The sequence below is a fragment of the Rhipicephalus microplus genome, chromosome 3 (assembly GCF_043290135.1).
Source record: "Rhipicephalus microplus isolate Deutch F79 chromosome 3, USDA_Rmic, whole genome shotgun sequence".
NCBI lineage: Eukaryota > Metazoa > Arthropoda > Arachnida > Ixodida > Ixodidae > Rhipicephalus > Rhipicephalus microplus.
Window position 1 is genome coordinate 76,953,301 of NC_134702.1, and position 17,973 is coordinate 76,971,273.

At 41.2% G+C, this 17,973-nt stretch overlaps 1 protein-coding gene across 1 annotated transcript in view; it reads right to left on the minus strand.

Annotated features, from left to right (window-relative positions):
• Vps53 (vacuolar protein sorting 53) overlaps positions 1–17,973 on the minus strand; it is a 31,031-nt gene that overhangs the window by 3,278 nt on the left and 9,780 nt on the right. The window contains exons 11-19 of the mRNA XM_037424204.2: positions 15,788–15,946; positions 15,184–15,272; positions 11,252–11,491; positions 9,813–9,975; positions 9,406–9,488; positions 8,166–8,244; positions 7,878–8,026; positions 6,312–6,381; positions 1,893–1,978 (exon numbers count right to left, since the gene is read on the minus strand). Coding sequence (XP_037280101.2) covers positions 1,893–1,978; positions 6,312–6,381; positions 7,878–8,026; positions 8,166–8,244; positions 9,406–9,488; positions 9,813–9,975; positions 11,252–11,491; positions 15,184–15,272; positions 15,788–15,946 — 1,118 coding nt within the window. The remainder of the gene's footprint in view (positions 1–1,892; positions 1,979–6,311; positions 6,382–7,877; positions 8,027–8,165; positions 8,245–9,405; positions 9,489–9,812; positions 9,976–11,251; positions 11,492–15,183; positions 15,273–15,787; positions 15,947–17,973) is intronic.

Consider the following 17,973-nt stretch of genomic DNA (forward strand, 5'->3'; position numbering starts at 1 on the left):
TGAGATAAAGTCGCTCAGCAAAACATCATCAGGTGCCTCTAAGAAACACTCTTTGTAGCACCTTTTCTTGCTTCTATCTTTTTGCCCTTTATCAGTAATTTCTCACACTGTCTTCCAAGTGCTGTCAGCATGACTGGCTAGTCTTTCTGGTGGCAATCACCACAGATATATGGTTATGTTTCAACAGCTTATTTGTAAGGGCATGCGAATATTTGAAATTTGAAAATACAGAGAGTATATGCAGTTACATAGGTGAGAATTTACACAAATTCAAATATTTAAACATGCGAAACTAACGAATGCTGCACACTACAATTGTGAATATAAGAATATATATTGTTATGTTTTACTTTGCGGTGACTGCACACTACCACTAAACACACATTTATGCTGCATTCCTGGCAGTTAGCTATGTTTTATTGTAGTCATTGAGAAATACGCATGATGCATGCATGACCTTTGTGCTCTATATTAACGTGTCCAGCATGCTCGAGCAATGGCGGGGGGGTGTTTACACCTAAGCTGTATATGACATTCGAACTGTGACAAAATCAAGATACCATAGCAAATTGTTTTCGTTCCCACGTCATTGAGTCTTATGACGAAATGGTGACCAATGATCATAGGAGTACTGACACAAAATTTCACGCCCAAGATAGCCTGCGGGATCGATTTTTGTGAACATGCGTATATCATCTGCGAAATATCAACAGGAAAGTAGCTTAGAAGGTATTTAACATTGTGGAGGCACCAACATCTCCTGTAAAGTTGTTTACACTTCGTGATGCACACGTGTTTTGCGCATAGGTCGCATTTAGGGTTCACAACCATCGAGCGGTAGGTGGCATTGTGCTTGCGAGCGTTCATCACCATCATCATCATTACGGTTAGTGCAGTCACGCCAGCAGTGACGCATGGCAGTGAGGCTGGATTGTAGCACATAACACATAACCGGTTCTCCTTGGTGTGTGGCGGCTGGGGCAGATGGTCGCCTCCTGACAGGGTCCCCCGGGGTGACAGCGGGTCGCCTCCAATGAGCCCCTTGGGGTGAGTCGAACATTGACGACACCGCCTCCATGTAACTTTGTGTTTGTTGTTATTTTGATTGGGTGTATTTAGATTGTATAAGGTTGTGTTTTAGCGTTTGATCAGTAGTCATGTATTTGATTTGGCTGACTATATTGTTATTGTAAAAGTAAGTTTTAAATAAATGTGTTGGTTTGGGTCCGACCGCGTCTCCTGTCTTCGCCGACTCCGAGAGCTTGCCTCATTTTGAGACCCCGAAATATAGATCTTGAAGTTACGAAAGTGGTCAAGCGGTTATCAAGCGGTTACGGTGTGGTCAAGCGTTGCACTTGCTAGGTGATGATAGTTGCACCTGGTGACTTGTCGCTTTTGAGGCTCTCACAAACAAAAACTGAGACTGGTCTGTAATGAGGAGCCTGTAATTAATTATATGCAGTGCACTTCAGCAAACGATGTGCCCTGTTATGACTAGCAGGCCCCCAGCACCACACAGCTGAAAAAAAAAATGCGAGGCCAAAATTTCTGTGTCAGTACTCTTTTGAAGCGCAAGTCAGGAAGAAGGACATTACAAAAGAAAGGCACACGGAAAGCTTAGGGCGCCGCGTGAGCATAGGGGAAAGTTTTTCATTTTTTTTTTGTTTCACTAAAGTGAGCCAACTAGCCCATCAGGTCAGTAGCAGTACCTAACAAAATGGCAAGCAAAAATAATTGCTATATGAGCGAAAGATGGCACCCCACAGGTATGAAGAGTTTGCACTATTAGCCAATAGCTTTTAAAGCTAAAGACAATTTTTTTATTTTCTTTTAATTGTTTTTCAGCTCTAGCACACATTGACAGCAACGCTACACTCAACATTGCACCGTACCTTGCAGGAGCTTTTCTGGCCACCTGTGATTCCAGCAGTGGAAGGTCCAATAACACCATTTTGAGGCTGTGAGTGTCTAGCAAGAGCTGAAACAAAGAGCCACGCGTAATGATATGGCAGGGGAGCATCAAATGAGCTCTAGAATTTTCGGTAAGGTTTTAGCAACTTCTCAATGCGTATGCAGATCAATACAGTATGTAGAATGCTTTGGCATGTACTACTATGTGTAGCCATCAGAACGTTTCCTTCAATATGCCATTCCTAAAGTGCATGAATACAGCCTCTTCCTGTTCCATACAGAGCATGCGTTTTCTCATAAAACACATCCTGCAGATCGCAGACACTGCTATGAACAGTTCGGCTAAATCTAGCAGTCATGCGCAGCAAGAAAAGCTTACAAGCAAAGCGAAAAGTTGCAGTTTTCTCGTGCCCTGTGTTTTAATACAGAGGCCTGCTCTCAATCTCTCCGAAGTTGCTGGTGCCCGCTGTTTGATGTCAAACAACAGATAGCATGCTAGTGCCCGATAGTCGACATCAATCAATAGTGGCATCCGGATCAGATTGAATTGACTTTACTTATTTTTGCAGCAGCAAATGCAATGTTGCAGGAAAAGAAAGCAGTTGTAGAGGGGAAAAAAAGCTGTGCAAGACAGCTTGGCAGTGTCTACGCACTTAAAGATGTGCTTTTTGCCTCACGCCAGCACCGCACTGCTAACATTACACAGTGTACCCCATTATGCATACGAATCACAATGAGAGGGAGTGATCTCAATTCATCATGCTCATTCAGAGCCGTGATGCATGCGGAAGTAACTTCTTTTCCTCATGCCATCCCTCCTGATGTAGCTCTCAGCGCGCTCGTTGGAATGAGAATACAAGAGAAGTGCTTCGACCATGTATCGAATCCCTGTACTCTGCCCATTCTTCACGAATTCGGGAAACTTTTTTTGACAATTGATTAATGAGACAGCAAAATTTGACAGTGAAGTCATTTAATTATCACTTGAAAAAGTGGTTTAGGAACCCTCTTCTAGAGCAATGGCACCAAGTGTCAGTAGCTTTTGCTGTAACACATACAGCACTTTGTCATAATCGTCAGAAAACTATGCTGGTCCATAATCGAAGCTTCTGGCTTCTGTGAACAAGTGAGACATAATTATGGCACTGCGTGCAGCAGGAAATTTAATAATTCATGTCAAAAAGGGCAAATTAATGTTTTCTCTCTCCTTGACGATCTTGTCATCAATTACATAGCAGGCCAGAGGAAACAGAGGCAGCAGTTACTGGCCACCTTAAAGGGGCCCTGCAACACTTTTGCAAGTAGCCATGAAGTGTATTCACTAAGCTAGTGGGAATAGTGAATTTTAGGCTCGAAGCGAATAGTGATTTTGGTCGAATAATTTCGAATCGAATTCGAATAGTACATATGACATATGAAGAAAAATGGGCACCTTTATTATGACCCAACTAACCTGCACAATATTATTTAAAAATTGAAATAGGGCCTCTATGCAAATGCGTTTGTTTTTTTTTCGTTCAAAAGAAGTCAAAAGAACTTCGGCAGTAGCAGAATTATACTTTCGGCAGGATGCGAGTCATAACCCTTATAATATGTAACATTTTTAAGTTTACTATACTCTGAGCATATAAGCCATCATAACAAGTTTTTAAGCTTAATAAAATAAATTCATTTGAGCATAATATTTCTATTTAAAGGAGCCGTGCGACACCCTTTCAAGGAGCCATGGAATGGATTCACTAAAGAAGCTTATTGCCTCATGAATTCACCACCCCAAAAATTTTTAGAATCCTTCCAGCACACGCAAAGCTGCAAAGATTTGTCGCACACTGCAAGCGAATTCTCTTTTCTCGTCCCAAAGAAAGTGCTGGAAGCTAAGCCGGGAGGGATAGCATGAGGAGAGAAAATACGTCACGCGTGCTTTCTGAACTTGTGGAGTCATTTGTTGAGAGAAGAGAGCAATTTTCAGCTGACTTTGAGAATTTGTTGTGAATCGCACGCCACGTGCTGCACTATAATGTTTGGTTTGCGTGTCCTGGGTAGCTTGGACTACCGATCGGCAGTGTTTTTCTTACAATGCTCAAAAAGTGTTGCAGAGCCCTTTTAAATTTAAAATGAGGCTTCCCGGCAAAGCAGATTTCTCCTGGATAGGTGCTTTCACGGTTTAGCACTCCTATACCTCAGCGAAACCACCTTTACAGGCGGTAAATTCGGATTAATATGTTTTTATTAGTTCCTTGCGAATGCTTCAAAATTTTCTACAATTTAAATTCGAATCGAAGCGATTTCAAATACCCTACTATTCGTTAGAATATTCGAAGCATTAGAATATTCGCACAAACATAGTATTCAATGAAGGTCCTAACAAATTCACTGCAGCAAAAATTTTTAGATTCCGTCCAGTACGGGCACAGTTACAAAGATTTGTTGCATGCTGCAATTGCATTCCTTCTTTTCTCATCCCAACGAAAGCGCTGTAAACTAAACAAAAAATATGGCGCGAAAAAAACAAAAAACAACATCACACGCGCCACGTGACATTAAGGCTATTTCTATCTCTCTCTCTCTTTTTTATTCGAATAAAGGGCACGTGTGGACAAGTTGAGACGATCCCTTCAACGACCGAGCGTGCCATGCTCAGATCAGCCGATGGCTGACAAAATGGCTGTGATGATTGATTTTTACCTTCCTTCCTCATTTGTTGAGAGAAGATAAAGCAATTTTTAGCTCACTTTGGTAATTTATTGCGAATTCCAGGCCACGAGCTGCTCTATTCGCAACTCCATAAAATGCTGCGTGTGCTGGCAACGCTGTTAGAAAAAACAAAAAGATGGCTACGCTTAACAGGGTCAACGAGGCACTTTTGCTTGAAGCTATGCTGAAGGTTTTTTATCGTGGCGTCGGATTGCGTTGCTTCGTCGAAGGCGAACGGGTGCTGACTGCAGACCGCCTTATTCTGAACGACATGAAGGATTTCACTGGTGAAACAGTGGAAGTAGTTGTGGCGTGCATGCAAACATCGAGCCTCTTCGGCAGACCGTGCCAGATTCAAACCAAGTTGAAGAACCTGTCTAGCAAGCCTGAGGTTGAAGGCAACTGCTCATGTGTGGGCGGCTTCTCTGAAAGAGCTAGCACTTTTGTGCTGCATTGCTACACTGCTACAGGCAAGGCCTTAACAGTTTTCAAGGTGACTAAGCTGCGACTCGTGCTACCAATTGCATGTATCTCATTGAGTTTTGTTGTCATGTTAAAAGCTGACTACGCGTGCCGCTCACTTGATTACAAAACGGTGCTATGCCTGGGCCAGTGTATCTTGACATAAAGCAAATTGAAGTTTCGATTGTTGTAGGAGTGCTCCTTTCTTTTCGTTCGCCGATCCATGTTCTTAGGTTAATTTCTAATGAATAAGGTTGTGTGCTTTCGAACACTCGCTGGCAGTAGTTGATACTAAAAGCAGATATATGCACGCACACTAAGAATGCACGGACGTGATACATATATATGCACAAACATACATACATGCTACACGCACGTAACATTCGTGTGCATGTTTGTGTGCGTGTATATACACACATGCAAAATCAAAAATGTTTGGGGGGAAAGGACTACAGCAGCTTAATTTGAGAATAGGTAGCAGTACGACTTGTGCAGAAAACAAGCATATAAAAAAAAATAGTCACACACGCAACGCAAAAAATGTTTAATGTGCTTGCTCATAGAGTATAAATGAAACTTGATTCCGTACTTAAAGAAACTCAAATTTTGATAAAAATGCGCACAGCTAAATAATTATGTCCTCACTGAAGAGAATTTATTCGTCACAAGTGAACTGATTAGAACAAGCTTCCGTATGTCAGTCACCTTCTTTCAAATGCGTAAGTTTCTGATTTGCACCGTTCTTCGTCATGCGTCGTCTGCATCCTTGAGGAAGTGATAGAATGAGACGTCATTTTTCCACCGCAATGCCCCGCATTGCGGCACAGTGCATTGGTCATTAGACATCGCTTTTTTCTTTTTTGGGCTCGCGCATGCAGCATGGCGAAAATAAAGGAACTATTATGCGGCCGCTTCTCAACGTGCGCAACTTGGTAATGCATGTTCTTTCAAGGTTGACCCTGACAGCGCTGTTTCTCGGCACAGCCAATAGGTGGCGAGTGCTCTGTTGGAGTCGCCAATAATATTTAGCAATCAAGCTCTCAAGAGTCTCGACTACCGATAGGCAGGGTTTTCTAACAGTGTTCAAAAAGCGATACAGGGCCCCTTTAAATTCAAAAGGGGTCACAGGACTCAATTTGCTGTATACGTTATAGCACTGCTACTACTACTACCATCGAGTTATAAATGGCAATTTTTTTTCCCACGTTCGTATAGCAAATTTTCTTTTCCATCACCAAACTCACCTGCTCAGCACCAATAGGACTCATGGGCTTGCACTTGAACAGCTGGCTGATCAGCCTTGGAATGAATGAACTGGGAAGGTATAAAGAGCTACGGTCAACATACAACTCATTAGCCAAGAGTCAACTACACTCCCAAGGACAGTTGAGAACTCTCACATCAAGAGTAGTTGCATTTACTTATTTCTGTCACAGGCAGTGAAGGAAACGTTTGCAATTACGCTTAATTTGACTTATTACAGCCTAGATTAATTTTAATAAAGAAAGTTATTAGAAATTCTTGTAGCTGAGCTCAAAACCTCCAGAATTATTTTCACACCATTTTGCTACCCCCGGTGAGATTCATAGACTAGATCTAATAACTGTAGCAGGACTTCCAGTATAAAAGCCTTTATGGTTGTATGTTTGCACACTAAACAAACTTCGACTTGGCAGGTGAACCGTCTAATTTTATGGCAGTCTGCGAAGCATCCGATGTTGCAGACATGGCCATTTGAATTTATCAACCCAAATCAAAACAGCTCATCAACTTTCTAAGTAAGCACCCACTTTTCGTTGAGGCACCTTGTGCTGCTCTGCATTTCTTCCAGCCAGGATTGCCAACGCGCGTTATTGCCAGATTGCCACAGACAGTGTCCGAAATAACAGCTACTTATGCTGTGTCCCACCTGCATTTATTAGTTAAGATTTTGTTCATCACAAAACAGTGGTAATACCGACAACAAAGCTGACTTGGCTACATCTACCATTTTAAGTTTTTTTTTAATTATTATTCACAGACAAACTGTGACAAAGGTTGGACCTCATAAAAAGCCTGTTTTCAGACAATGTGAATGCAAAGAAGCAGTTACCGTACTAGCGAAAATAGCAGCTTCCGATGCTGAAATTTAAAATAATCGCTGACACCAACACCTGCTCAAAATGACGTATGGCAAGGGCACAACAACAAAAATGCGGTTTCTTGGAATGACCTCCAAGATTATGAAATGTTAAGACTGGAATAGCAGATTAAAGCTGCAACATCCTTCAGATTGTGCGCTGGGTCATCTGTAATAGCAACAATCAACAGATGTATGCGTGATCACTGAGGTTCTACCTGAAGGCTGCTAAGAAGAAAGCTATTCTCTCACCAGCCTCTAGCTTTGGGAAAATCTTCATGTGCATATACATATTTAGATAATGGACTATGCTATTATTACTCCTTCATAATGAATTAAGCCAAAACGAAATTGCCGTACAGTAGAGCATCAAGATGTGGTATGTGTACTACTGTAATAATCTAGTGCCGCTGGAAGCAATTCTGATTGAGATGTGGGGTTTCACGCCCCAAAACCACCATACGATTGTGAGAGACGCGGTAGTGGAGGGCTCCAGAAATTTCGACCACCTGGAGTTCTTTAACCTACACCCAAACCTGAGCACACGGACCTACAACATTTTCGCCTCCATTGAAAATGCTGCCGCCGCAGCCAGGCTTTGATCCCGCGACCTGTGAGTCAGCAGCCGAGTATCTTAGCTGCTGGAACGCTGCAGTGGGGGGAAGCAATTTTAAAGAAAGCTCTCGCTCACCTGACAAAGTGGACGCAAAACTGGGTGAAGTATCGCCGCGAGTTGGCCAGGTTGTCTCGTATGAGAGGCAGGGTCTGACGCAGGTGAGATGTGATGGCAGTCACATAGCCACTCTGGTCACCGACGGCCTTCACCAGTGACCAGTTGGTCTGTGCAATGAGTAGGAAAAAGTTTCTTTTGATTCCGGTATCCCAGCTCATTTGGTCATAGTTCGCCTTGTGCAGGCCTTGTGATTTAACCTGTTAGCCAACAGACTTTTAAAAAACGCAACCCCATTTGTAAACAAACCTTGGTTATCGTTGACAAGGCTGGCTCGCACGCTGCTTCCAAGTCGTGAACCAGCAGTTGTATGCAGTTGTTGATGACCCTATCGAAGTGACCAAAGGAAAGAGCCATAATTGAGCAAACAATGACCTGGCAGTCGTTAAAATGAATACTGTGCTTTTTTTCTTGAATTTGGGAGAAAAAAAAAAAGACAAGGCTCTTGTAAGTCTATGTGAGATTATGCTAAGCTACATTCGCTTACTTCTTTGAAGCAACAATGTAACAAAAAATTTGGAGATCTTTAAGCTTTGCATTTAAGAGTTGAATGCGATAGCGATATTCTGTTCCTAGTGTTTATTTTAAACACCTAGTATATGAAATCTTTTCAAACATGCTATGCACATATTATGTGGCTTTAAGGGTGCAGTAATGTGTGTGGCTTTAAACTATGAAGCTATTTAGACAAGCCTTCAAAGTTCTAACGTTAAATGACAACGTATATTTGTACCACGCAATATTACGGCCATATTTCATGTTGTATTGTGAAGCATGTATACATGACACGTGTGTTTGTAAAGCATGAAAGTTACTATCACTGCATTTCCAGGCAGAGGAGATTATTTTAACTGTATTCACAAGGAGAGGCGTGGTCGTGCGGTAGAACACCCACTTGCCACGCAAACGACCAGTGTTAAATTCCCACTCAGACCAAGAATTTTCTTATTATTTATTTTATTTGCATCTTTCTCCATTTTTCGGTCACGCAAAGATTATGATTTTTCGCTCGCAACGAATGATGCAGATGCCATAATTTCTGAGAAACAAGCTCTTTAATGCTATCGTGCTAAAATTGCAAGTGTAGACCAAGTCCTGTTTTTATACACTGGTCTGCCAGTGTCAGCATCAAAATGCTAGCGTTACAAAAAAGAAGGGGGGGGGGGGGAGGCACCTACAATTTTACCTCAAGCAATGCAACAACACCCCAATCACTTCCAGCATGAACTGCTTAATCCTATGCTTGAAAATCTAAACAACTGCACAGCACTAAATGACAGTATAGCGAACAAAGGAAATTACCACTCACCTATGCTGTAAAACAAACATTACGCGAGCAGGGACACAGAAATGCAAACAATGTGCATGCTATGTGGCTATTTCCTACTATATCCTCATCTGTTTTACAGGCATCTTTTCTGGCATCAAAGCAAACAACAAATAAAAACATTACAGCTGCGCACAGCTTTGGCCGCTCTAATACACTCACCCGTTGAACATGTCCTGCTCCGCAGTCAGGTCAATCTTGGATGCTAAGCTTGGCTCAATTTTCTCCTTCAGCTTCCCTTCGAGCTGGAAAAGAAATCATATTTTAAAGGAAAACCATGCAATGTATGGGCCACTAATACTTCAATAACACTTTATTAACCCTTCAACTATAAGAAAAAGATCAGCGCGAAAAAGCCTCATCGCCGTCACGTGAATTTGAGCCCATTACCCTTTCAGCCAAGCACTCGATACTGCTCCTGAGCTTCCGGCTACTTATCAATGACGCGTACAAATTACTTCAACATTCGGTTTAAGCACCGAGCATGTGTGCAATAAAGTTATCTTTATTTCAGACGTGGCTTCGCTGTAACGATGCTCTAGTGAACTGAGAGCCTACGCTCCACCGACCTGCTGAGTAGTCTCGAGGCAGTATTCGGCCGTGCTGAGAACTCCGCAGATGCGACACAGCTCGGGTGGCGTTAGCCGCGGATTCTCCCCTTCCTTCAACAGGCTCTGGAAGTTCTGGATCAAGCCAGCAGCTGTTACACCACTGCTGCTGCTACTGCCAGTCCTGAATCGCGATTAAGAGCCAAGTAGAAAACAAAAGACAATTGGTACCTCGTAAGAAAGGGTGGACGACGCCTGCACGGAAGCTGAAAAGTGCTCGAATTGACTTTCATTTAGGCATGGGCAAATGTTCGGGCACTCTGAATGGGTGAACGAATATTACAACATTTTAATTCGCTTCGACATGCATTTAAATCTTTGGAATTGTTCACAGTTTCGAGGTATTCAAAATGAAAACACTTCAATATATTTGACCACATGCAAGCTCCCTGTAAAGGTGGTTTCATTGCAGCATCAGGGATGCTATCTATGTCATCAAACCACCACATTAGGAAAAACCTCCACTGTTGCAATGCCATACTTCAATTGAGTTAAATGTGCATACACATTACCTTCACCTTGATTAATTAATTCTTTGTGGCGGCTGCATTTCCGATGGAGGCGGAAATGTTGTAGGCCCGTGTACTCAGATTTGGGTGCACGTTAAAGAACCCTAGGTGGTCAAAATTTCCGGAGCCTTCCACTACGGCGTCTCTCATAATCAAATGGTGGTTTTGGGACGTTAAACCCCACATATCAATCAATCAATTAATTCTTTATGTTTAAAGCTTCTTATACAGGTTTATGTGTACCAAGTATAATAAATTTCAAAACTTAACATATCCAATTGCTCATAACTTGCACCCTACTGCTATTCAGAATTGCTTACACTTTATTTAATAGCACAAAATATTACATTCGCATATGCCTAGTTTAAATTCTTAAATATGGTACAGGTTCGTTGGGTCATGATAAAAATGATCATTTTCTTTATCCCATGGGTTGTGTACTATTGAAACTATTCAATTCAAACCATTAGTCACTTCGAATTTACTTAAAACCTCAAATTTACCATTCGTGCATCTCTACTTTTAGTCCTAATTTTTGATAATTACTCAAGGCAACACAACCTTAGCACATTAAACTACAAAATTACCACTGCACTATAAACTGTTATTACAGCAGCGCCATAAAATCATCAAAATAAGTGAAATTTCCTGATTTTCAAGCCAGCAACTGCATGCTTCCAGTCTGAAACTTAGGATTAGAACGCTTCTGAAGCATTAGAAGCCAGGCAGCAGTCAGGTACACGGTCAAGTATCCTCACAGCTCACTGCTAACAACACTGTTCACATAGTGTATCTTCAATTTTTCTTTTCTTTCGTTAAAGATGAAAAAGAGAAAAATTTAAATAGAGGATTAATTGATCGATTGATTGATCGACCACAGTGCGCACTCACTTGGGCAACGAGCCTTGGAGCACACGGCCGGCATAGTCGGCCAGGTGCTTGCCAAAAACGCGAGCCAGTGCGAGCAGGGGCTGCCCCCGGCTCAGCTGACTGCACTGAACGAGGCACTTTTTGTAGTACACAAAGAGGTCGGCACAGCTGGGCAAGACACCGGCCGTCTCCACGTCGGGCTGCGGCAGCGGTGCCCGCTGCGCCGCCTCCACAAACTGGTCAAGCAGCTGCTTCAGGGTCCTGCAAGGTACAAACCTGCTCCTGAAATACAAGACTCTGGGAGTGGCACCAGTTAATAAATCCAGAGGTTAAACGCAAGGTAAATACTCAACAAATGTGAACAAGAGAGCACCCTCCATGTTTGGTAGAGTATCCGATGCGTATTTCAGGGTTGTGGGCTTAGATCTCATTGATGGAAAGGGCGATCTCTTTGTTCCCTTTAATTATTCTCAATTTAGGTAATAATCTTTACAATACAGTTAAAAAAGCAACAACAAGTAGTGTCCGCCAATGCTTTCCTTGCATTCAATGTCTGTTGAATTCATTGTTTGTGTCCAACAAAAAAAAAAGCCTCTCAATTTCCTCTTCTTACATACGATAAATTAAAAGAATTATTTCATGCATGAACCGCTGCAAAATAGTGCTTGTGTTGTCTGCTCATTTATCCTTCGTGCCATTTTTGCACTGTTTTCCCCTCAGTATCATGTACCAACTGGCCCTTCAAGACACCCTTCTGCAAAATAGAAGATAGTAATTAACACAGGTTAACAGAGAGGTACAGGTTAGGGGCCACGAAGCATTGCAGCCCTTGAGTTCTTTTATACTCTCACTGTGTTTTTTTGTTCAACTGGTGGTTTTAACCTAAAAAATCTCCAACAATGGCACCGTTGTCCAGCACCTCTGACACCAATGTGGGATGTAAGGTAAACTGAAAAGTTATTTGCACAGTGTGTTGTTACGTTCTCTCAAGTCGCTGTTGACCTCTCGTCACCATAAGCACATGAAAACTTATGGGACATGGCTAACTTTGTGTACGTCACTGCCCGAATCATCAGTGCATTTGAAAAACTACATTTTTTTATTTATTTATTTACCAGACAAAACTAAAAGGCCGCCAAGGCTATAAGCTGTGAGAACAGCTTGACAAAGGCCCTTCAATTCCCCATTTTTATATCCTGCAATACTGGTACCACATTAAAAAGCAAGTTCAGGTTACACATTAAAAAATTATTGGATGTGAAAACGACATCTTGCTTCCTTCCTAAACGTTGAGAGCTCAGCCACTAGACAACAAAGCTAAATGAAAAGCCTATGTTTCTTTTTTCTAATGAGCACACAGTCATGAAAACTAGCAAGAAAATTCTTTAACTGTTAAGAAATGTAAAAAAAGCCAAATATAAAAACATAAGTTTTTTGTGCATGAAAATTACAATTGTAGACCCACACCCCCTATCAGGATAAACAATGTGCGATGAAATTTTATTCTGAAGCAGTATAAATAAAGCATGTTTACTTTCACACAGTAACGGCTTGCAATGACTGTTCTTCATTTATGATAGCTAGCTGGCCTGTCAACGTCTAGCAAACAAAGTTTTTGCGTTTAAAGGGACACTAAAGGTAACTATTAAGTCGACGTTGATAGCGGTCCAGAAACCTCATAGTGTTACTTTTGTGCCAAGGAAGGGCTTACAGTGGAACCCTAACTATACGATTTTCAGGAGACCACGCAAAACCATCGTATAATCGAAAAACTAAGAACATAGCAATGACACTCAGCCTTGCCCCAAAAAATGGGTATAGACTGCCTGAATGAGCCCACGGCACGACCTTGCGCCTCTGCTAGAAAGATATATTAAATTATTCTTGCCAGCGACAGCTAACTGCAGCGTAACTTTGTTGAAAAATGTGCGAGCAAATCTCTATTCTCAAGTTTAAAAAGAATTGAATTCAATGCGCATCTTTCTACCGATAAATAGTCCGAAAATTGCCTGTGCATGAAACCGAAACCGTGTTGCTAATAGCCTCCCGTCAGAAGAGTCAGACACAGTGTCATCGCTATCACATAATGGCGACCGACCACAAGTGAGCGTAGAACATCAGCCGGCTGGTGCTACTTTGTGTGGATGGAGCTTGACTAGGTAACGACCCCAGATACGTGCACACGCAATTACGGCGTGTGTAGAAGCGCATGAACGTCCAGGACAATAAATTTTCCATTCTAGGAAGACATCTGCCTCGCTCTCTACTTTTCTTATCATCAATTTAGGGGAACGCAAGTTTATATTTTGCACTCATGAATAGTTCGTCGAAGCTTGATTTGAGTAAAGGCGTTTTCCTTTTGGATGAAATCTAAATGTCGTCGTAAAATGCACGGTTGGCGTAAAACTGCGTTGAATAACCAAGGTTTTTGATACATTATTCCTATCGCGATTTCGCCGAAACCTATTCGATTCGTCGTATAATGCGGGTCGTCGCGAAACCGGGGGACGTAAAATCGAAGTTCCACTGTGTTTGAAATAATACGTTTTAGTGGTCCGTATCGGGTTAGTGCCCTTCAAATTACCCAGCTCAAGAAGCGCACTATCTCACGTGACTGTTGCCGTGCATAACGTTGCCCGGCTTTACTGCGCGGCCACCTACACTAGTAGCAGCAGAACGAAAACAGGGGAAGCCACAGCAGCAACAACGGCCATTGATCAATTTCCTGCCATTCGCTCCGAGATGGCAGATGTGTTTTGATTGAAGTGGGCCCCACGAAATAGCCCAATTCATCTAGTTTAACCACGCGAAAATTGAATTTTTGAACCACTCGCGCCATTCTCCATAGTAACGTCCGGTGTTTTTTTTTTTTAATGAATTAAACAGAGACGAACAAGCTGCATTTTGTTGCATTTTTTGATGCACGGAAGGTTTTTTATATAGTGCAGCTAGATCGATTACTAGTGATTAATTGTAGGTGGTTCATCTGATGTCATTGGGATTTTTTTTAGAATGTCGTACTGCAGCTGTTGATAATATTGTGATTTTAGATGTTGTCATACATAGAGCTTTCACTCTGATGTAAATTGTTATTTGATTTTAGTATCCCTTTAAGGATCCTCCTTGACCACGTTATCCATATGCACAGTACCATCCACTGGTAAAAGAAGCCCTCTAATGAGCACCTGTCATGTTCTGGGCCCCACAACTGATAGAGGGTGCAGAAACATTGTTCGTGCATGGCGATTGTCTATCAAAAGGAGTCACAACAGTCAGCCAGCAGTTGTCTTATGCAAATCTAAGCCACTGTGCTTTTTTGCCAGAGAGAGAAATCCGAACATTGTGCACAAAAAAGTGTTCCCTTTAACTATGAACCCATCTGTACATGGTATGCAACAAGGCTGCATTTACAGAGGAGTTATCCTACAAAAAAAAAATCAGGAGCCCTTGTTCCATTAGGGAAATGGGGCCAAGCAAAGCTTAGCATGGGCATGCATGACCTAGTTATTTTTATTTTTATTTTTTTTATTTTTGTTGCCTGTACTTCCTCTCAACTGCTTCCTTCCTCCATGCTGGGAACTGGGCTATTATCCACGTGCTTGCAGCGCAACACGTGGATAATAGCCCAGTTCACAGGCAACAACAATGTTCGTAGATTCATGTTCAGGAAGGGATGAAGTGTGGCAATGTGAAACGACAAGCCACCTCGATAAAAGATCCGATTTTCGTATCAGAAATAATAAAGTTATTTCTTTAATAAAGTTATTTCCTCCTCCGTATTAGAAATGGATGCTGGCTGAGAAGCCCACAATGGGGAGTGTTAAGTTAGTGGAAAATGGCAAATAGCGCAGGCCTATTTGGATACGCCCGTAAGCCATGCTGTCACCCTGACAGATTGTCACCTTGAGAATCTGTAGCTGATCAAAGCTTTGTTTAAGCAGTGTTTGGCCTACCTGTCTTGTGATTCCACGTATATGTCCAGATGGCGCTCAAAGCAGCTCGAAACAAGGCCTTGGAATGGGTTGACATTGGCCAGAGACATCTACACATGAAAACGCGTTTGATTATACTACAGACCAGAGTGTTCATATTTACATGCTCCCTTCAGGTTCCATTGAATGAGAGTCTACAGTATGGTAATCAACCACTATGTTGCTTGGTTTTGTTATAGAGTACTCTCTCTTTAAACAGAACCCTAAGGGACAAGAAAAATTTGTTCCATATATAACAGGAGTTCGTTTACTGAAGGATGAGCAGGGGTGAAGAATTCATGCACGGAACTAATCATATTACACAGTTGTTCCATCAAGCAGCAGTTCCATATATTAGGAGATTTTTGTTTGCTGAAAGTCCACTGTATAGTTTCACATTTGCATTATTCTTTGTTCTTTTAAGCCTTCAACTTTTGCACGTTTTAACATCTGGTTAATTAATTGCATTATCGCTCAATCAAGTGTTCATTTCTTTTTCTCTTCTTAGTGTATGCTAGTGCACCTCCTGCAGAAGCCCTTAGCAGGGTCTGCAGTATGTCATAAATAAATAAAATAAATAAAATACCTGAGGTGGGGACAGCTGCGGCGTTGAGCTGCCAGCCATTGGCTCTCCCGCGCCAGCCGTTACCGGGGAAGCTGCCGTTTTCTCTTCTTTCTCCATGTCCTCGGCGAAAGGGTTGTTCTCCTCGCCTCCTTCCTCGAAAGGGTTGGTGCTTTTCTCAGCCTGAATCCCAGCAAACAGAAAGAAACACAAAGAAGAAAATTCTTCACACGTGCGTGCAGTTGCTGGTAGCTGAAAAACCATATGCCGCAAAGCTGAACAAGTTTGCAGACCGCTCATTAACATTCCACCGCTATGTGTTGGCTATGCAGACTAAAGTGGATCGCTATAGCACTCTGGACTATTCTTTGAAAACTCTACTGTTCATTGAAATTGTGACTCCACCAACACAGAGCTGGCAAAATGAAATGCGAGAAACGATATGTTTAGATTGCAGGCTTAAAATCATATCAGGTTTATTTGACATCTGCTAGAATGAGGTATACAAAAGGCAACACTTATCTTACAATCACTGAAAATTATATGTTCCAGAGCGAAAATTACAAACTTTCAGTGTCATAATAAGAAGAATTTCGTCCTACTAATAATGTATTTCGCTTCTCTTTTTTTCCACGAGTTGTAAGAGACTGGAATGCCTTAGATGAAATTACTGTTACTCAGCCTACGCTAGAATTATTCTCTGAACTCGTGGAGAGAGCTGTGTGACACAGACACATGTCACTCTGGTTATTGTTATTGTGATATGGATGTAGTATGCTTGTTTTAATCTCTTGCTGTGTGTAAATTTAGAGTGTGTCTTTTCGTTTATACGTGTATATGTCTATTTATTACAGAGCGCATAATATGCTCTCCGCATTACTTCTGTACATTCATGTATAAATCAACTCCCACCCCTGTAATAATCCCTTTGAGGGATTGGCAGTATTTTGAAATAAATAATAAATAAATAAATAAATAATAAAAACCTCGTTAAAACGAAGTAACATTGAGGCCATAAATTAGCTTTTTTATATCTCATATTTGTCAAAAAAGCAGAGATAAAAACTAGCTCAAACAAGTTAGCCATCTAGCTTGGCAAAAATCGCAGATACAACAATGCATTATACTAGGCTTCAAACCCACCATAAGCGACCTAATCGTCTCGCCTGTTTTCTGCTCGCATCTCAAGCTATACAGATCAGAACATGAGAAGGTGAAATTACAACAGAAAAAAGTTAATATGTAAAAACAGGCCTGTATTCACATTTATCTTGAAATTTATGTTATGTTTGTCTCCTGAACTTTAACGGCACTGTGAGTTAAAAAAAATAATGTGGCTATGAATTCTCTTTCAACCAAATCTTTTGCTCTTTAGGCTACCTTTCGAGTTCCGAGTTCACGCAAAACAAATATTTCTTCATTACAGCCATTACTACAGTTTCTATAACATTCTAGGTTTTTTTATAAAAAAAATAGATGTCTCTAAAAATAAGTTTGATCAAATGCAATTTGTATTTAGTTCATTATAACCAATAATTTACCTTATTAGTTTCAATTATAACAAGGGAGAACTGCTTTATTATTAACCCTTGACATAATCTACATTGCTGCATGGAACTCCTACTGACTAGTAACTTTTGCTGACCAGGTTGCATTGAAGTGCATCAGTATGTGAAAAAAACAAAAATCTGAGCATGCAGCAAAATGTGTCAGGGTCAGACAATATAGAAATAGTTCAAGGTGGATGTCAGCGTGTCCTTATTGTGAACATAATTCCACAGAAAGTAAATTGGGGTGTTAGAAAACGTTTATGGACCAGCACCACAAAAGCCATTTTCTAAGGTAAATGTGCAAAAATAATCTCAAGCAGCACAATGTACAATATAGAAGCCAATATATGAAACTATAACCAAGATGAGATATGCAATAGGATATCAAGTATTTATGAAAAGTGTGCAGCTTGAACAGTCTGGTTTACTAATATTTGCATAATACTTACACTGACATGTATTGGATAATTGTTGGCTAATAGTGTACTGGCAAACCACTCTTTAAAAAAATGTCTCAAAATAATAAACTTTACTACTCTACATTGGTTTCACTTCATATTACGCTTTGCACATCATAACAGTTCCCTCTTGAGAAATTCACTGCAAATTTCAAAAATGAAGCTTGAAGCTTATTCAAAGGAAAGCCACATGCATAATTTA